General features: G+C 30.9%; 2 protein-coding genes across 5 annotated transcripts in view; one reads left to right on the plus strand and one right to left on the minus strand.

Moving 5' to 3' along the window:
• The window catches only part of LOC148308560 (midasin), a 57988-nt gene extending 56617 nt beyond the window's left edge, over positions 1 to 1371 (plus strand). For all 3 annotated transcript variants that reach the window (XM_088261504.1, XM_088261505.1, XM_088261506.1), the window contains one exon: positions 944 to 1371. In XM_088261504.1, the coding sequence (XP_088117630.1) occupies positions 944 to 1135 (192 nt within the window). In that variant the 3' untranslated portion in view covers positions 1136 to 1371. The remainder of the gene's footprint in view (positions 1 to 943) is intronic.
• Positions 1372 to 3957: 2586 nt separating this feature from the next.
• Positions 3958 to 22277, minus strand: rush (pleckstrin homology and FYVE domain containing family member rush hour). Of its 2 annotated transcripts, XM_088261510.1 has the most exons (8): positions 22200 to 22265; positions 21929 to 21993; positions 20572 to 20773; positions 15185 to 15310; positions 14394 to 14500; positions 12968 to 13219; positions 9493 to 9576; positions 3958 to 8042 (listed from the first exon to the last, which is right to left on the minus strand). In XM_088261510.1, exons 1-7 carry the CDS (start codon positions 22213 to 22215, stop codon positions 9514 to 9516), a joined length of 831 nt encoding a protein of 276 aa, XP_088117636.1. In that variant the 5' UTR covers positions 22216 to 22265; the 3' UTR covers positions 3958 to 8042; positions 9493 to 9513. The 2 variants fall into 2 exon arrangements, with proteins under 2 accessions (XP_088117636.1, XP_088117635.1); XM_088261509.1 differs by lacking the exon at positions 9493 to 9576 and having other exon boundaries at positions 22200 to 22277.

Here is a 22277-nt window from a genome sequence, read left to right on the forward strand (position 1 = left end):
AACATTGAACTAAAGATGAGAAGTGTAAGAAGTTTTTAAGACAGATGGACTATAAACTATAAATGCAATAATTCTGTTTCTATCTTGAAAAAGTATAACATTAAACGGCATTACGAGGCTAAACATGCAAATAAGTTTGAAAAGTACCAAAGTAGTAGTAAGTATAAATTTTGTTTTATGGCCTGGTAGGAAATCTCATTTCTTAAATCCGGCCCGGCTACTGAAAATGTTGGCCACCCATGGTCTAATCTAATCTTAATCTAGCTATAATTATCTAACCTGCTTGAACTTTTAGATATGATTGTTTTTATTTAAAGCTTTTATAAAAAAAATAAAGACACCATCTTGATAAGTCTCGCCTCGAAATTTATAAAAAAATCTGAAAAATCTAAGCCACAATGTAAAAAGTGAAAAAAAAATAGTGCCCAGTGTCAACGGTACTTTTTACTATATGCTGTTCTCATGACAGCATTTGGTAAACGAATCAAAACATATAACCATTCTTAGATATAATGCAAGTAACAGCATGGACTTTTATCACATATATAATGCAAATAACATAGGCTGTATGTATTATTGTTTCAATTGACTTATGTGACCCGCAAAAAGATTTAAAAAAATATATATACTTGACCCACTTGCGAAAAAACTTGGCCATCCCTGCACTACATTATTGGTGTAAAACTTTAAATAATTAACTAACAATCACGCCGCTTGCCGCAGGGATAGGCGGAGAGAATAGAACGCCATACCACTCTGTCTTTGCAAACATTCTTCGCCTCTTCCACGTTCATGCATCTCCTCATACATTCCCGCCAATTGTTTCGACTCCTAACCTGACCGCTTTCAAGTATTTGGCATACCTGATTGTGTCAAGTTTTTCTTCGTCTTCCTCTGCTTTAAATAATTTCTGTATGATAATGTAAATTTTTATCTGTTTCAGGTTTCCATAATGGATATACGCATGCCGGTGTTCAACCCTCAAACGTTTGAACTGGAGAATCTATCACCATATTTGGATTCCTTCCCATTCCCGTTTTACCTTATTCTGAGAGATATTGCGGCATTGCCCGCCGTTCTTAGCGACGCACTGCGCCAGTGGTTTGAACTGGCCGCCAACACCGACAAGCAGTGAGATATTACACACCTACATAAATGTTTTATGTTACAACATGTTGTTTTAATAGTTTTAAGAGTTGATCATATTGGTTTCTAAGAGCTGACTGTGATTTATATTAATGACTAGATGATAAGATGTTGGACTTGTTCTGTCAAGCGGGTTACTGACAGATGAGACAGATATATTTTTTTATGTTGAATAACATAAGTTTATTTTTTGCTTTTCAATAAAATAAATGAAATAATACTTAACTTTTTTGTTTTTTTACATTTCCTTCAAAAACATTTTATCACAATAAAGACAATATTGTTTTTGCAATTTTTTTCCCAGACATGTCTACTATAAATAAAAATGTCCACATAGGTTCAACCATAGAAACATAATCTAAATTGGGTGAAAATTATACTGCAAACGTTTGCTCATATTCTCACAACTTAATAATTCTCCATACGTACATTCTGGTTCACATCTATATTGCGATGATTTCTATGGAGTTATTACACTGATTTTATGTTTCAAGGTTTTATTGATGTCTCAACAAATATGAAGAAGTTTGTTGAAATATGAATATGAAATTCTAGGTATTTACAGGGCTTACAACCTGTCATTAGGTGATCACTGTACACTCTGTAACATTCACCATTATACCCATTGTTAATAACCACAGTACTCAATTTAGAAAAAATGTTTTTAGCTTTACTTTAGTAATTTTTAGTACTTTAAGATTTTAATCCCTAAAGCATACATATACTGCATGCTTTAGTATCACCTAATGACAGGTCTTAAGCCCTTTAAATACCTAGTCTATATTTCCATCTCAATAAACATCCCCATCTTGAATCTTTGATGTTGAAATATTAATAAAACCAAGATGAAAATAGGGTCTAGAGCAAAATCAGTATTTTCAAATGGTCCAGATATTGCGGAGGAAGGTTTGTAAAAATGTATAAAAAACATATTTAGGGGAATAAAGCTTTATTTTCGGTACATAAATTACAAAATGAAAATATTTTAAACAAAGAATTTATTAAAGTATGTATACAAAAATATACTACAGATTTTCATCACTTCTCGTGCCAAAATGAAAGATAAACAGTTATCATCAAGCTGGAGGGTACCCAATTTTCAGTCAATTTAAGCGAAACTTGTTCAAGTCCTTGTAATATAATGAAATCTTATAAAATAATATTTTTTACACATTATTTACGGATATGTCTGTAATTACAATACAGTATTTTATATCGAGTTAAAATAAAATAATGAAGGCACAACATGAGGGTAGATTCATCTAGCCAACAAACAGGTATAGGACAATACCAGATACGTTACATGCAAACTGTTATTCATTAAGTTAACTTGAAGAACACATATCGCTCACTCCTTTCAAGAATGTCATAAATCAAAAATCGACCATTTTCAGTTGTGCATGTTTTCGGAATGCCCAGAAAATGTACTATATCCTAGCAAAAAAGGCATATTTTTAACTTAATATTTACCCGCTACAGGGCAGAAAGTGTTTTTTTTGCATTTTAAAGAAAAGGCATTGTTTAATTATTTTTGAAATAAACTTAATATTTTTCAAATGGAGAAAAAAACATCAGGTTTTACCTAAAAAGATCTGTTGCACAGTAAAAAGTTCAATAAGTGGCTTGATATTTATTTTTAATACATTGTATTATATTTTTAAACTTTAAAAACGTTCTCCTGAAAAATTGAGTTTTTTGATTTACGATGTTCTTGAAAGGAGTGAGCGATATAAGTCAATCGACATTACAAACCGTAATGTGTTTTAGTAACGGTAATGATTTTGCAAAATTTTAAATACTCTTAAAAATGTATAATTTAGGCTTGCTCACATCTTTAGGCTAATAAACGTAATTTCTTATGTACGTTTCATATTGTTGTGACCGATCACAAAATAAATCCTATTATGTAGTAAATTCTTTTATAGAATAAACACCTTACATGTATGTAAGACATTTTTTACTGTCAGGCTTAAAAATAATAGTAATTAAGGATAATTTAAATAGCGCCATTTTTGTAAAATATTACCTCAAGGGCGCATGTTTGTATGTTGAATAGTAATAATAATATTTACAATAATAGGTAGACCGTTACAGCTACTCAATGGGCAAACCAAGTATCTAAAACTCTGCTAATTTTTTAAATCTTATTGTTTATAATAGATATAAAAATTGTGCACTTCTATAGTATAGTCGTTAGCGCGTTTGGCTACTATGCTAGAGGTCCCGGGTTCAATCTCCAGCGGGTTAAAAAAAATATTAATAATTTTTCACTCTTCATATTTATTTAATCTGAAGCACCTGAAAGCGAGCACTGATCATGTTGACTTTGTGTGATAAATAATCAATATAACACTGCTTAGATATGATGCAGTGACCTAAGCACCATTGGGTGTATAGATAAGGGTTAGAAAAAGGAAAAAATGTATTATATTTTACTATTTAAAAAAATGCTTTTAAAAAAAACCATTTTTGTTAAACCAAGAAGTACCAACATGAAATATCAAAGATGATGGGTTTGTAATTAAAATATATATATATATATATATATATATATATATATATATATATATATATATATATATATATATATATATAATATATCTCTTTTCATATATATATATATATATATATATATATATATATATATATATATATATATATATATATATATATATATATATATATATATATATATATATATATATATATATATATATAATATATATATGTATATATATATATATATATATATATATATATATATATATATATATATATACATATATATAAATTACAAATCCATCAAACATGGTATTGTTCTTGGATATAAAAAAAATCACTCGCCTTAAAATTTGCATCATGTTAGAAACTTGGTTTTGCTACGAGGCAGATAATAACATAATAACTATTGAAAACTTAATTAAATAAAAATAATAACTGCTACATTGAAGGTTTTGAATGTATTACCAAGTATAAAGAGTGTCATATTTACTTTCAAATATTAAATTATGGGTTTTGTCGGCAAGTAAAAATTAGATTAATTTAAAATCAAAATTATAGTGTTTTCTGAGTACAATATCACAAAATTTCACAAGTTAATTTAACGAATTTATTTTCAAGCTACATAACAATAATCAAGTTGAAACGTCATAGTTTATTTTGTTTAACAGGGTTACAAACTTTTTTTAGACAATTTAAACATAACGCGTAAAACTTATTCACATGTTCAATAAGCAATTTTTCAAATAGATATTATACTAAATAAGTTGCCCATATCGAGTAGTACTAAATAATTAAACAGTAAGAAAATTCAAAACGGTAGAAAATTCAAAACGGGCTTTGATCGGTTTTCAATAAGATTGAACGTTTAAAAATCTTCACTGAAGCCAAATATTCTATATGAGCGATATGCTCACTTCTTTAAAAAACGTCATATATCCAAAATTGACAATTTTCAATTGTGCATGTTTTCGAAATGCCCAGAAAATGTACTTTATCCCAGCAAAAGCAGCATATTTTTAACTTAATATTTACCCGCTACAGGGCAGAAAGTGTTGTTTTTGCATTTTGAAGAAAAGGTTTTGTTTAATTATTTTTTTAAATATACTAAATATTTTTCAAATGGAGAAAAAATCTTCAGATTTTACCTAAAAAGATCTGTTGCACAGTAAAATGTTCAACAAGTGGCGTGATATTTATTTTTAATACATTTTATTATATTCTTAAACTTTAAAAACAATCTCCTGAAAAATCAAGTTTTTTGATATATGACGTTGTTGAAAGGAGTGAGCGATATATGTTACCTCTTGATGAGTATAGATTATCTAAATAAAATCAGTCCCAAAGGAGAATGGATAAGATGTCATCCGCACTTATAGTATAAGTATTTTCAAAATTATTTATAATGTTTTTTGACTCAAACCTATAAAAAGTTTTAGAACAATTACCACAAAACTTACTTCACAATTAAATTTAAATTGATAATAGAAGATTTTTCTTCTAATCCTTATCTGCACCCAATGATGCATAGGGCACTGCACTGTATTGACACAGTGTTGTCTGGATTGTTAGTTGCATGAAGGCGAGGTGATCAATCCTGCGCTTCTTGTACCAATCAGTCCAGGGTGATAAGTGAAAATCGCCATATTTATTTTGACACTCTTGGGAATCGAACCCGGGACCTCCAGCGCGGTAGCCAAATGCGCTAACCACTACACCACGGAGGTGGACAATTATAGTTTACTAAAACAATTTAATCATGATTGATCACATAAATTTAACACTGAAAACATTTTTCTTTGCAATTATTTTGGTTAATCTTATGTTGTGAATTTTTTTTTCTCAGATACAATATTCTTTGTCAAATAAATTTTTGGAACTTGCATTACCTATCTCAATATTTATGAGCAATTATCAATACATATTACTCCCCTATTAACAATTTCGTTTCTTAAAGATAAATTAAGTAAGCATAAGAAAATTTTTTGTGAATAGTGAATGAAATAAAACAGAGGAGTTGCTGCATTTTTTTTTCAATGATCCAAAATGTAAGAGATATTTCAGAACACATTTGACACTCCTTCGAACTTTATAGGTATTTATAAATAAAACTATGAAGAAACATGGGAGAAAAACACAAAAGCGATAAAATTAAGCACAATTTAGAAGTTTTAAAAATAAAGTTTCAACTATTTTTATTTGCACCATGTGTTTTGTATATCTTATCTACAAAAATATATATTCATAAAGAAGTGTCTTTAAGTAGAGGAACTAAAAATGAAGAAAAAAATTTACAATATTTACTATGTATTTAACAAATTCACCCCTGTAAGCAGAAATTAAAGTTTGCCTGCCTTTAATAAAGTTCTGGGTTGAATAATGGATGGGGTCCATATTAAAACATATTGTTTTTTATGCCCTAATATTCAATATATCACACCCTGGACTTGATATCATCAATCCAATGATAAAGTTAGAAATGTGCAAACACCATATTTTTTTTAGATATTGAGGTTTGAATGTGTCTTTTTATATTTTTACTAATCTAGTTTCATATTGTAGTTATTGTATCTACAATTTGAGATGGTTAATTGAAATATTATATTTTTTCAATTATATTGTTAATCGAATTGCAGATTTGGGACTTTAACATACACTTACCAGTGCCGTATGCAACACTGCTTAAAAAAGGACAAATTTAATGAGGTATTTCAGATACAATCTCTTATAATCTTTAAACAATTATTTGTCTCTAAGTACAGGGTGGGGGGATTAAAATCTACAACATTTAACAGTTTTTTGCGTGGCTGTAGGCGCACAGGGGTTGGGATCAAGTTATATTTCTATCCAAATAGTAAATTGTAAATTTTAAAAACTAATTTTCTTCAAACTAGACTGAATACATAATATGTCAATTTATAAAGGATAGGTGCGATAAACACTTAGAAAATATTACACAAATCTGTCGAAAAAAAAAAATACATATTTTCATTATTAAAAATATTAAATTACACATCATTGGCAAACATATTTCCTCTCTTTCAAACAATATATTCCTGTTAGAATCATTCGTCGCCTATTTTTATTTGATTTTTTCAAACAATAACATATTTAAACTTTATAATATTAATTAAGCGCACGTTCTGCGCAAGTGGATTATTCGTAAGAGCCCTGCTCGTATAACAAGAGAAAATAATCAAACGCAAATCTTACGAAGTATTGCTGATCTACTGAAAATTCAACATAACAGGTAGGTATTACAAAATCTTCACATATATCTCAATACGCAACCTAAGTAATTATGAAACCGTATATAAATATTTTAAAGAAATTGTAAATCACGTGTTTTATCGTGAAACGTATCTTATAAAATATTATATTATGGAATAAATATAGAACATAAAAATAAATCCATTATTCTCCAAACATAAATCACTGATTTTGAATTATTAAAATAAATTAGAACCACTTAGTATTTTAAAATATGTACTTTCTTATATTTAAACAATATATGTTTATCATTTTTGTATATATTATGCTATGTTCACAAAGTGATGTACATAAAATAAAATAATACCTCCAAATCAAAAGAAAGCTTAAAATACGAGATGGCTCGTTTTGATAAGCAATACTAAATTCTGATTGTCGGCCGTCTTCTCGGATAGGTACTGCAATGTGTAGGCTTACCATACGTCCCAGTCTGACCGGGATTGTCCCGGTTTCAGACACGGGTCCCGGTGTCCTGGCCGGTTTAGATTTTGTCCTGGTTTGCGCGAGAACTTATCTATTCAGACGGTGCATTTCTTACATAGAATTATGGGAAAACAATTTTGGTAGCGCCGAAATTTTGACATGGATTGGACTACATCATGTACTAAAATGGGAAGTTGGTAACAACTCCTAAACAATTTATAAGTGATTTTATATAAATATATGTTAGTAAAAAATACATTAAAACTCAGTATTCTTTCGCATTATCGTATCAGATTTCTATGGGAAAATATGCTTCGTTTAACGAGTAAGACGCTGGAACGAATTATGATCGTTATAAGAGGTTCCACTGTATTTGTTTTTTTTCCTACCAGTCCCGGTTTAGAGCTTCATAATTATGGTGAGCCTAGCAATGTGATCCGTAGTAATAGCTTATGGTACTTGCCACAAAAACTCGGAATCAGCATCTCGATGGCCATGAAAATCTAAGAAATGTAGGCATAGAATATGTCAGGAACGGATGTTTGATTTGGTTTGTGCATTCTCGTTTTATAGGCGTACAAACAGCAGGGCTCTGTTTACTCCGATAGCGATCTACTATCGGGTTACTGTTACTTTAAATTAGCACCATTGTCTTGGGATGGCTGGGTATCCTCAGTCTTCTCTCCATCACCGTAAAATGTTGGCTGAAAAAAAGGTAAATCCGTCACAAACTAGAAAAGTAAAAATTACAACATAACAAGACTCTTGAAATGGGTTATTGGCCCCGATATTACGAGAAATTCATTGGCGTAAAAGCAACTCAATAACAAAGGTGGGTTAATATTAAAAATTAAAATCTATTTTAAGGACATACACAAACAAAGTTACTACACAAAGAGTTTGTAGTAAAATTAAGAATATATTGTTTGAACCAATATTATGATATTACATACAAAGTACAATTTTTTTTTAACTGACATTGGTTTTTTTACCAGATTCACAAGATTAAAAAAAAATAGTTGCATAATATTACATGTATCAGTGTGATTTGCCAGGGAGCTTTAGGTACCTACCTACATAATTCTGATTCTTTTTTAGTAATGGCAATTAAATGGACTAATGATTAAGTTGGTAGGCATGCATCTCACTCACATAATCAATGGTACAAAGATAATGAAATTCAAAAATGCACCTTGTGGTACATATTCACACAGTTGAAAATTCCATTCCTGTAGTACGACAACACATTCTATGTGGACCCAAAAGGTTTGTATCAGTCATTTTAATTTATTTTATCAAAAATATTTTACTTTTAATTTCCATTTTGAAACTGCGGTTTTAGTATACTAATAAAACATAGACATGCTTATCATAACATTGGAAAAAAGGGAAACCATGGATCTGCAGTTAATGATAGCTGTAAATGACTTTATATATACCAGACAAAACAACTTAGAAACCATGCATGGCATATGAATGTATCCATTTATTATCCTTATTAAATATCATATCAAGCAATATTTTTTTTTCGATTGACCAACTTAATGATTAAAATTTTAATTGGTAAAAAAAATGGATGACACATTGTGATTTAGGATAAATGTCAGTTGTGAAAAAAACATTACGATTTGCACTATGAGGTTTTCACAGATACCATTTAAAAAAATATATATCTATGTTAATGTTATTCTTATTTTTGAATAAAAATAAAAGATTACTCCCAGCAATAAGCAGTTAAACAAACTTCAATTGTCACGGATTATCAGTGACTGGATATTATATTATTACAAGTCTTAATCAAAGTATCAACCCCCAGGTGAAAAAAAAACAGGTAATTTTGTACTTGAAGAAGAATTTCAGAAAAAAGGATATACAGATGTTACTGAGATTACTAGAGGAAGGTACTATAATAAAACAGAAAGAGCAGTCTGTGCGTCTGATAAAGATGAGTCAAAATATTGATGCAAATGCCAAATTTTCAAATGCCAAAAAAGCAAATTAAAAATAGATCAATTTTAACTTTGGTAATACAAAATTGCTACATTAAATAAGGGGAAAATATAACCACACAGTGATAAGTTGTTAAAAAACACGAGGAATCAAATGAAGAGGGAGAAAAAAACAACTCTAGCAATTTCCAATAGAATATCAAACCTTTTATGGACAGTATTTTTGTCATTTACAGCTGACACTCTCTAAACTGTCAAGAACAAGTTTGCCAAAATGGCTTCTGAAGCCCTGTGAACGTTTAAAAACACTATGTAAACTTTAGTACACACACATTATAACTACGAAAAGATGCACCAAATATTATTTTTTTTAGAAAAAAAAACAAAAGTGAAATTTGAGAGTTTTGTACATGTGTAACGTAAATATAATTTTAAAGCAGAGGTATGTCATGTATATCTATTTGAATATGTATAAAGTCAAAATATTTAATATGAAATTCAAGTGTGTTTAACGTTGAATCTCACAATTTACAATCTAATAAAATAAGCTGAAATGACAAAAAAAAATTAAATATACAGAGGAACCTCTGTTTACCTAGATGGAAAGTAATTGAATTTAACATTTTTTTTAAATAATAAAATAAAAGAGAAATATTTGTGTTTTTATTATTTACACAAATATTTCAGTTTCATACTATTTCGGCTCATTATTAGAAATAGGTATCAAATTGTGGTGGAGTGGGTTCGAACCGAGAAACTCTGACATAAGAGTCCGCGACACTAACCACGGGACCACAACCCGACACAGTTAATTCTGAAGATATTGGAAAATATACAAATAATTTTTCCCAAAGGGTATGACAGTAATCGTTGATGCGCTGAATGTGTTTGACCATCATGAAAAATGGGAAGACCTAATTTAAAAAAAATATTTTGGTACTTTCAAATAATTTTTGAAGTAGTAAATATTCCAGATAATTGCTTCCCGGTTTATAGATCCAGGTAAATCGAGGGTCTGATATAAATGTATGATTTGCTGTTATATTAACATACTTATACACATACATATAATAAATAAATTAGGAATGACTGGTCACTTAAGTAACATGATTCAGATCAATGAAATTCATTTATCACATTTAGGAAATGACATTTATAGCTGTCGGATAAACGACACTCTATATATCGCTCACTCCTTTCAAGAACGTCATAAATCAAAATTTGTCAATTTTTAGTTGGGCATGTTTTCGAAATGTCCAGAAAATTTACTATATCCCAGCAGAAGCGGCATATTTTTAACTTAATATTTACCCGCCACAGGGCAGAAAGTGTTGTTTTTGCATTTTGAAGAAAAGGTATCGTTTAATTATTTTTTTAAATAAACTAAATATTTTTCAAATGGAGAAAAAACCTTCAGGTTTTACTTTAAAAGATCTGTTGCATAATAAAAAGTTCAGTAAGTGGCTTGATATTTATTTTTAATATATTGTATTATATTTTTAAACTTTAAAAACGTTCTCCTGAAAAATGGAGTTTTTTGATTTATGACGTTCTTGAAAGGAGTGAGCGATATGTAGTATCAACCAGTGTAAAACTTGAGCAATAACACCGTGGGCATGTTTTTATCGTTTTCCTATATAAAACAAGTCTAGATCAAAAATATCGTAGTTAGTGAATTTTTGAAAGAGAATAATTATAACATTTTGAGTGTGTCCAAATACTTGTTCACAAAATCTGGATTATCTCTAATTACAGGGAGTTTTTTTTCATATTATTTTTGACATCTCATCAAAGATGAAGAAGAATATGGAAGTCTGAGCATTTACGGGGCTGACGACCGTCATAGGCTGGTTTAAGTGATCACTGTACACACGTGTAAAATTCACCAATTCTACCCATTATTGACAACCACACTACTCAAATTCTTGGAAGTTCTGTATATATGAACCAATTTAGAAACCTTGTTCTTGAATCACTAGAACTTCACTAGAGACATCTATTGGTGAGATGTAAAGAAGCTTTTTACTAAGCAGAAACTCTTATATTAGTATGTGAGATCCGAATCCTGGATTTTAATCACACACATGAGAAACGCCGGAAAATACCATTTTCATTTTTATTATTTAAGCTTATAATTTGACCAGACAATTTATTTACAACATTTTGAGTGTGTTAATGTTACACGTGTGTAAAGTGATCACTTAAACCAGCCTATGACGGTCGTCAGCCCCGTAAATGCCCAGACTTCCATATTCTTCTTCATCTTTGATGAGATGTCAAAAATAATAGAATAATTATATATATTTTTCTTCAATAAGTTATATAAAAACCAATTGAAAATGAATATTATTTGTCTACATGGGTTTATACAATAAGAGACAGTGCCTGGGAATGAAATAATTAACCGCAAACCCGATTCCCATCTGCACAATGTTTTTTGGCGCCTCTTGTGCTTTACCAAAAGTAAGTATATAGAACGCTTAAAAGCGTCTTCCGCTCTCTACCAACAGTATGTAAAAGACGCTTTTAAGTGTTTACCGTAAACAATGTGTTGACACACTTCGGACGGGTGTTTTTTAAGCTTGCAGATCGCTGGCGACAAAAATTTACAATTATGTACATATAGTTAAGACCTTAACCTTCTCCTCCCGGTGATATGTATTTACTACAACTCGACTTATAAAATGGGAATATCAATATAAAATATAATAGATACAAGCTGAGAATTTTCGTATTCCTCCGTAATATAATCATGTATTACATGAAAGTATTATAATATAAAGTTATTCATTTGCAGCAATGGAAATAAATTATTTGTGAAAAAAATCGGGGATAAAATCACCAATACACAAACGTTTCTCAGAATGTGGCATGCTTATTGTACGTGCATGTCCTAAGGTGTTGGCTGCGTTAGTAGTGCGCAGATCATCTTACGCGGCGGTTGTGTCGCTACACCAGCTATTGCGGTACTTGCGAACATCGCAAAAAAATACAATTTTTTCCCCTTTTTTAGACACTTAGCAGAGCTGACATTACAAAATTGTTACATTTGAACTTCAACTATGGTCAATAAAAGCAATATTTAGGAATATCCACATTTTTCCCAGTTTTTGAACCACATTTTCATATGGTGCACAAAATACATATCACCGGTGCACGCAGAAATTTTTAGCACAGTAAGGGAAGGGGTTAACAAAGAGATTGGTGGGTAATATTCATATAAAAACATTAAATATGTAATTCCTTCATTTTTGACTTTGAAATGAGGTCGGTGCAGAAGGTAAAAATACCCTTTTTATCCTTAAGCATCAATTGAACAAACCGGTAGAAGTACCTAATCTGTCCTTAGTGCGTTAATCCTCCTCCATAGTGCAATGGTCATCACACTCGGCTACCATTCTAGAAGTTCCGGGTTCGATTCCCAAGGGGGGGGGACAAATAAATATAAGTGATTTTTTCACTCTAATATTTATTCAATATTACCCTGGACTGGTGCCTGAAGTGAAGGGCTGATCACCTTTCCTTCATGTATTTGATCAAGATAACACTGCGTTTATATGATGCAGTGCCCTATGCACCATTGGGGTGTAGATAAGGGTTTGAATGAAATGAAATGAATGAAAGTGCGTTAATATGACATGATCTATAACAGATGTTCTTTGACAATAAAAATGAATCACCTCGCCGTGGTTGTCAGGGTTCCTCTGGTCGTCCTCGTCGTCCGAGTCGTCCTCGCCTGAGGAGTCGGGGCCGGAGCCATCGGGACCGGGCACGGGCGCAGGGGGCGCGGCGGGCCCGCGCTGGCGCTCGCGGCTCAGGCGGTCGTGGCACTGCAGGCACACGCGCAGCGGCTTGCTGGACTGCCCCGGCAGCAGGAAGCGCTTGGACGAGCACGGCCCGCACACCACCGACCCGCACGAGCGGCAGTGGTGCTGGAACATCACCACACATTACCACTCGGATACATCGCTCACTCCTTTCAAGAATGTCATAAATCAAAAAACGTTTATTGTAACTGCAGACAGTAGTTGGTAGAATTCCATTTTTAATTGTTGGGTACTACATATATCCAAAATTAAACATGGTTATTGGATTGAATTCTACTTTTATTTACATACCATATATCGCTCACTCCTTTCGACAACGTCATATGTCAAAAAAATTAATATTTCAGGAGATCGTTTTTAAAGTTTGAAAATATAATACAATGTATTAAAAATAAATATCAAGCCACTTATTGAACTTTTTACTGTGCAACAGATCTTTTTAGGTAAAACCTGGATGTTTTTTCTATATTTGAAAAACATTTGGTAAATTTAAAAATATAATTGAATAATACCTTCTCTTCAAAATGCAAAAACAACACTTTCTGCCCTATAGTGGGTAAATATTAAGTTAAAAATATGGCTCTTTTGCTGGGATATAGTACATTTTCTGGTCATTCCGAAAACATGCACAACTGAAAATTGTCAATTTTCGATTTATGACATCCTTGAAAGGAGTGAGCGACATGTGTTAACCCAGAAACACACAGAATGATATGCCCATAAATATTACAACATGGATACAGACGTTACAATATGGATACAGACGTTACAATATGGATACAGACGTTACAATATGGACACAAACATCATGCCCAAGGAATTATATTGTATATTTTAAATATTAAAATCAAATATGTACTGATTTTTAGGGTCGTCTAAGTTGTATGCCCCCTTTCATAGTGCGTAGTGTAGTGGTTAGCACGCTAGGCAATAGCCTTTTCAGGACTTCCAGCATAACAATGCTGGAAGTCGTGGGTTCAATTCCCGAAAGGGTCAAAATAAATTTTAGTGATTTTTCAGTCTAATATTTATTTAATATGACCCTGAACTGATACCTAAAGCGGAAGGCTGATCACCTTTCCTTTGTGTATTTAAGGATCAAGATAACACTGCTTCTATATGATACAGTGCCCTATGCACCAATTGGGTGCGGATAAGGATTAGAAAACTAAGTTGTAAATTTTATTAATAAAAAAAAAACATACAAATAAAAGATAAAATTCTTAATAACATTCATTTGCGTTGTTAGGACATAATTAAACTGTTTTAGTAAACTTACTCTGCGGTTAAGAACTGTGAACTGAGTCTTCTTACAGTGCATACAGACTGGAGCCACGTTATCTGGTACCCACACGGCTGCATGGACTTCCACAGCTTTCTTTCCACCTGTAAAATTTTATGAAATTAAAATTTGTAGATATGATCAAAACAAATTCAGTGTCTTGGGAACCAACTTTCAGTCATTTTTACATCCAATTACATATAAATTGTGATCGGATGTAAGAAAGAAGAAGAAGAACGATGAAAAACAAATATTTATACACTTCGGACGGGAAAGGTATTTCTACCCGTTTGGTCGATTGATGCTCGAAGACGGGAAGGGTATTTTTACCTTCTGCGCCGACCTCATTTCAAGGGCAGAAAAGAAGGAATCATACAATGTTTTCATATGAATTTTATAAATATACCAATCTCTTTGTTCTTAACTACATGAATAAAAAATACCCGCGTGAAATGTGTTAAGAGTAATGTCGCAAAATATTGATATTAATTAATCTCCCCTTTTTCTGTTTGGTGTTAGTCTTGTGGCCTATTTTTAAAAGGGATTAGCCTCCTGAGATGTCAATTCCCAGTCATCAATCCATCTCTATGGTATACCATTCATTCATACCATTCATTGTCTTCTTCGTTGCCTTCCCCACCTAATGACATCTTCGATCTCTCATATTTCTCTTATCCTGGTGTTCTTTATTCTGTCTCGTAGGCTCTTACGATTACTTGATAAATTAATAAAATATAAAAAGCAGGTAAAACATAAAAGTATGGGCTATAAATAAATATTATACTCACTTTTTCTCAAAAGATCCTCGATGCATTTCTCTATGTGTGCCATCCATTCTTCTTTTTCAGTTGAAGTGGCCGCGTATACAGCGAAGGATTTTGATGCTGTTCGAATGAGCCAACCATTTCGAAACTCTGGAACCAAAAGTCAATATTTATTATACTGCGATTAAAATTGAAAGTGCAACATAACTATTTAGAATATTTTAATTTCATATCAACTAGGAAAAAACCACTCATCATTATAGTCTATTACATACTATACAATATTGGTAGTGGCGAGCACAGTGAATTAATTAAGTTAGGCGAGTTTGCGTTTGGTTGCGTTTTTATATATCACATGGGGTAAGTTGGGATAGGCACTGCTTTTCTGCCTATCTGTAATGCACGTCACTGAATATTGGTAAATGGTGTATACCCTCTGCCAATTTTACAGAAATACTGAATTTACCTTAGTTAAATTAAATTTTTACACAATGAAAAAAACTATAACGCACCTTTTGGAAAACATTTGATAGTAAACATGAGATATTGTCGATGTTGATAAAATATTAAATTTATGGCTGTCAAGTTGACATTTTTACCAACTTAAGTCCTTACTATGTATATCTAACTATCTTTCTCTCCTAACTATCACTAAAGAATTTAATTTTTATTTTTCGAGAGTACAAAAATTGATGTCCGACTTTCTTTGAGGAGTGGGTTCTTTTTACGTGATTTTTTTTATTTTATTATTAAATCGATGTATTATGAAGATAGAAATGATGTTAAAATGATTTTTTTAAAAAAACACCTTTTCGAAATATTTTTCAATTATGACAAAATTACACACAAATATCCACAGATGTCATTGCTATACAAGTCACATCATACTAACTGACAGACGGACTTCGACATTCATTAACGTTGATACTCCTTTAAGGAAAATTTGCACTGATGTTCATTTACGTCCATACTCCCGGACAGGTTAATATTTGATAATTTTAAAAAGTAATGATGACATATGAAATGATGATATAGTTATATCTATATATATCTATATATATATATATATATATATATATATATATATATATATATATATATATATATATATATATATATATATATATATATATATATATCTATCTATCTATACATATATATGATAAGTTTACATTCCAATAAAGCATACAATCAAATTGCATTTGTGTGTGATATTTTAAAATAAATAAACAAATAATTATAATCCTACATTTGTCATTTTTAAACTTTTTGAGTTTTCAAAATTACATGAATAGTAATAAGATGCAATGGTAATAGCTATTGCTCACATGCGTCACAAACCTATAGTATATATATCGTGAGTACACTGGCAAAAAACGTTAACTCTAAAATCCCAGTTTTAATAATCCCTGTTCTTAAAAGCTTTTAGCCTGCATAAAATACCAGCTATTAAACATAAAGTTGAATTTACTTTTAAAACCACATAAATATGACATTGCAAACTACTCAGTTTATTTTGCCAATATACCCACTACATATATGATATTCTGAGAATAGTTATTTTTACGCATGTTATAATATTATCATGATCAAAGAACAATTGATACAATGAAAACACATCATGGTGGTAAAACATAACAAAAACACTACTTACACAGACTTCATTGTACAATATCCAATATAATATCCAATATATTCATTTAGTATTGATTTGTCAATGGTTGCTTCTCGTTGGAAGGGACAAGGTAGAAAGTGAATTAATTAAAGTCCAGGTGTAATTATTTTAGTATAAAACCTTTATACTGTAAATTGTTAATGTATCTATTATTTGTTATGTATATAATCTAATAATTAAAAAAAACATGTAAGTATTTCGGCTCAACACAGGCCATGCCTAAAGAGCCGTAATACAGATAGCAAAAACAAAATGTATGTATGTACGAAATAAATAAAATAAATAAATAAAATTATGCCAACCCAAAAAAATTACCAACACTGCTAAAGGTTATATTTGAATAAGAAGTTACAAACCATTTTATTTTTATAATCCAAATATATTTAACCTCACTAGAGTAAATTAATTACTGAAGCACCATTTAATTCTAATGATATCCAAAGATTAATGCAGTACATATTTTATCACTTTATTTTAATGATAAAAGATAGTATTTTACTATACACTAGATAAATAACAATATTTATGTGTAACTTCCTCGGTCAATGAAAGTTCAAGGCAGAAATGCCGGAGAGAACAAATGTTTATCTGACACTACATACATACACATAATTTTATATATGTTAAATGCAGTTTATCAAGCATCCTTTGACATTTAATTTGCATGAATAATTATTTGAAAACATGCATGTAGGCTAGCATTGCTGGTTGACGGGCAGTGGTGGGATTCAGACGGTTCACCTAAATTGTTTAGAGTTTGCCGAACCGGTCCTTAACCCTTTGTTGTCACACAATATTCCGATTGAGATCATGTATCGGAGCACGCTCGGTTTACTTGGTCCGCCACGTTGTCAAAATATTTGAATCACACAAAGAGAAAAAAAATTGGAAAGAAAAAAAAATTTGGAAAAATTCAGTCAGAAGTTACTGCACTTAGTAATGTCAATAATGGGTAGAATTGGTGAATGTTACACGTGTGTAAAGTGATCACTTAAACTAGCCGATGACGGTCGTCAGCCCCGTAAATGCCCAGACTTCCATATTCTTCTTCATCTTTGATGAGATGTCAAAAAATAATATGAAAATAACTCCTGTAATTGGAGATAATCCAGATTTTGTGAACAAGTATTTGGACACACTCAAAATGTTGTAGATATTGGTAATGTTGCCAGAAACTAATGGTCTAGGACAGTTTGGATCTGGTATCATGATGAAATATCTATGGAATATATGGATTGTGAAAATCGCCTTTTCTCTAAATAAAGCTCATTTTTTATCTGCTTATTTTTAACGATTTAAGTATTTTACAAGAAAAATACTGCAGTGTCCCATGCACTAAAGTATGGATGGTGGAAAGAGAAACATAGAAAATATAATATAAAATTTATCAATAACTTAAAATTCTAAAATAAGGATTAGAATAAAATAAGATTGAACACACACACAGTGAGTCATGAATCAAGATAAAACATATAACAAACTATAAAAGCTTGCATTTTAAGTATTCTTGGATGACTCATATTTCCTTGGTCATAGGTGAATCACTAATAACAAGAAACTGATATTTGTCATTTATTAATAATTAATTTTATACATTTATTATCCTTTTAGAATTCGATATTAACTAGATCACTCCCCCCCCTTGCAGCCTGATGTTGTCAATGTGAAAAGATTATGTACGAAGTCTTGGGACCAATTATTTACTTTAAATGTAATGCTTATTCTTGCAAAATTTCATTTCGCCAACTATGTGTATATTTTGACATGAGGAGACCATACAAACACGCAATCTCATTATAGTAAAAAAAAAATATGTGAGAGCCCTAACTTAAATTGGTTGATTTATATAGAAATAGGTATAGGTGTAAAAATACATTACTTAAGTTGAAATTTGTCATATAATTATAATGTAACTTTGTTTTACAATCACTATAAATATTTTATCCGCCTCCGTAATGGTCAGCATGCTCGGCTACCGTTCTGGAGGTCCCGGGTTCGATTACCAGGGGGGGTCAAATAAATATAAGTGATTTTTTCACTCTAATATTTATTCAATATTACCCTGGACTGCTACCTGAAGCGGAAGGCTAATCACCTTTCCTTCGTGAGTTAACGATCAATATAACACTGTGTTTATAATGCAGTGCCCTATGCACCATTGGGGTGCGGAAAAGGGTTTGAATGAAATAAATATTTTTATTATAACTTAACTACATATCAATATTAACATATTAATCAGTCTTGATAAAGAAGCGGTTAGCTTCGAAACCGGTAGACATTATAATTAAGTTATAATAAAATATTTTTAATAATTTTAAAACAAAGTTAGATTTTAATTATGAAATTAGTCAGCCTATATTATTTGCAATGTCTGTACACGATGTGCGTGGTAATGAGGATAGCCTGGAATGACTGGTTATGATCGGTAGCCTGGAGGGAAAGAGAGGGAGATAAAGATCCCCACACAATGGACTGATCAAGTTAGGTTAGCACAGGCACCTCGGTGGTTGGAGCGCTACGTGCAGCGCAGTCAAGGGATAACTGGAGAAAAGTTATTGCTTCCACAAGGGTCACAACCCCCAGTAATGAGGAATAAGACGGAGAAGAAGTAGTTATTTGCAAATAAACTAAAGCAACAATAATATCAAGACTATCAATACCGCTTTAAATATATGTGTAAAGAATTTATTACAATAAGGCATTGGATATCATTCCGATAAAGTCAATGTATATTATATGAAGAAAAAAAAACATTGCAAGATTAAAAAGGAAATGAGAAAACATGAATAAGTGAAGAAAAAATATTACGTGAAACTCTTCCAATAATACAGTATGTAATAAATCCTCATAAGGCAAAATTTTTCAAGACATCTACATTTATTTTTAAAGTATTCTGCTAGATCAATTGATTTCCTTAGTTATGATAAAAATATGAAGGTACCAATTTTGAAGTTATAAGTGTTGACTCATCAAACTGTTAAAAAAGGTAAAAGAATTAAGTAAACGCCCAATCACAATAAGGAATCATAGATAACATCCACTAAATGATAAGAGTTGTAACAAACCATATAATGTCAACAAGTTTGTAGGATTTCATTGACATTTAAAAACTTCTTCAATGTAATGTCGAAAATGATAAAAATTAATAATTTATGTATTGAAATATTCCACCAACATTCTCAGTTATCAGTTCTATTATAATTATTATCTTATTTCTACATATTTATTTTCTGACATCAAACATAAAACACTTAATAATTAGTAAAACCGATGACCTTATTTACTGCACATTATTAGTTTTACATTTAAGCAATAAACAAATTGTCATCATATACAACTGATTTTTTATATATATTTGAAATATGTATTTAAAAAATGTTTTTATTTGTTTTTCTTAGGTAAATCCATATAAGATGGTAACATGCTAGTCCCTCCACTATTTGTTTATTGGTAGTTCATAATTATCATTTTTTTCACTATCTGATTTTAATTGGCGGCTATTTTGGTTTTTGGCTATCTCATTTAAGCTTTAATGTCAATGGAATAAAAAGAAATTGTCGAATAATTGCAAAGCTATAAAAATTTTCATTAAGAAATTCAAAAATAGTTTTAATTTAAAGTAACTCACATTGATTACTTTTTAAAAAAAATATCTAATCCCTTTATTAATCAGCAAAATGTAATAATTTTACAGAGAAAATATTTAAAAAATTAACAAATAAATAAATAAACTTACGGCCATCATCTTTGAGTGACTCAAGCTTGACTTCCTCCAGTGGGATAATGTGCTGTTTGTTGTACTTTTTCTTGTTTATAATAATGTTGCCGTATACAAGAATATCGTTGAAGAGAAAGAACTGTCTCGGTTTTGGCTTCTTGCGACACATTTTGGTAAGCACCCCTTCTCCCACTAGCACCCGGCCTTGGACTGCGAGTGGCTACAAAACAAATGAAAATTCATCAAATTTAAAAACCAGTTCCGTTTTTAAATCTTTTACTTTTGTTCGCATGAAAGGTGTCTATTGAGCATTTAGCAAATACAGGTTTACAATTACAAGGTGTGTTCATAGAATAATTCATATGGAGATGAGAGTTTTTTCATTATTGCGTGGTGATTTTAATGTGATAGTCGCTTTCCATATGAATTTTTTACAGGTTTTGTTTTTTCCAACCAGTTACAACTTTAGTTAAGTACTGTTTTTTCAACCTTCAATTGAATGGGAGGTTTTCAATTTTATTTTTTGAACACATAGATGTTTCATCACTATGTCTGGTCTAACCACCTGTACACAAAAAAATTGACAGTTGCATATTTATCTGACACACATTAACACACTAAGAACGGGAAAGGTATTTTTACCCGTTCGGTCGATTGAAGCTTAAGGACGGGAAATGTATTTTACCTTCTGCGCCGGCCTCATTTCAAAGTCAGATAAGAAGGAATAATTTAATGTGTTTATATGAATATTATGTACCAATTTCTTTGTTAAGGTCTAAACTATATGTACACTATTATCGAATCCCGTCGCCAGCGGTCTGCAGGTGTAAAAAAAACATCCGACCGAAATGTGTTAACAACCAGAGACTATTCATAGAAGAGTTTATGTATAGATGCATGTTTATAATGAACTATTATTCATAATCTTACAACTATGTTATGAATTAGAAAATTACAAAGCGACTGCTACAAATATTGATTAAATTGAAATGTGTTTTTAAAAAAAATACAGTTTCATTATGAAATTATATTTTTGCTTCCTTTCAAAATTATTTAAAGTTGGTTAAGATAACTTCACTGTTGACTATCGACATATTATGCAAAACATAATTAAAATGGAAACAGGTGTTACTAGATAACAATAGGTTAGTAAAGTTAAAAGATTAAGCTAGATACACTACTTTTGATATCTGGGGAGAATACTCGGTTCTTTAATAGTTTTCATTGTATAGCGCTTCCTTGTTGAGTTAAACGACACATAGTATGTGATATTAAACATTAATTGATATCAGGCGTCTGATCCAATGCATTACGAATTGACGCCGTCCTAAAATTCGTCATTGAAAATGTTAGATACGGATAAAATGTCAATTACCTGGCCTGAGCTGCCAAAGCAGCTCTCCACCATGCTAATCCGCCTGGCATTCGCTTCGCTATTCACTAAAAATGATAAAAATGTATATTATTTGTTTAGTAAGAAAGTTGGGACGGCATAAAGCTATCAAAAAGAAAATAAGGGTCAACGTTATTAAAAATGCCTTTATACGATCAAAATTTGCTGACATATACGATATACTATAAAAAATAACTTTGAAACTGATTATTAGAATAAAAAAAAACATTAAATGTCAATCAAAAACACTCACCGAGCCTGTCCACCATGATTCATATGTAATTTATGAAAAAATACTTTTCTATGTATTTCATTATGACTGAAAAGTCAT

The sequence above is a fragment of the Brachycentrus maculatus genome, unplaced genomic scaffold (assembly GCF_059751285.1).
Source record: "Brachycentrus maculatus isolate JH-2025_06_01 unplaced genomic scaffold, ASM5975128v1 h1tg000157l, whole genome shotgun sequence".
NCBI classification, from domain to species: Eukaryota; Metazoa; Arthropoda; class Insecta; order Trichoptera; family Brachycentridae; genus Brachycentrus; species Brachycentrus maculatus.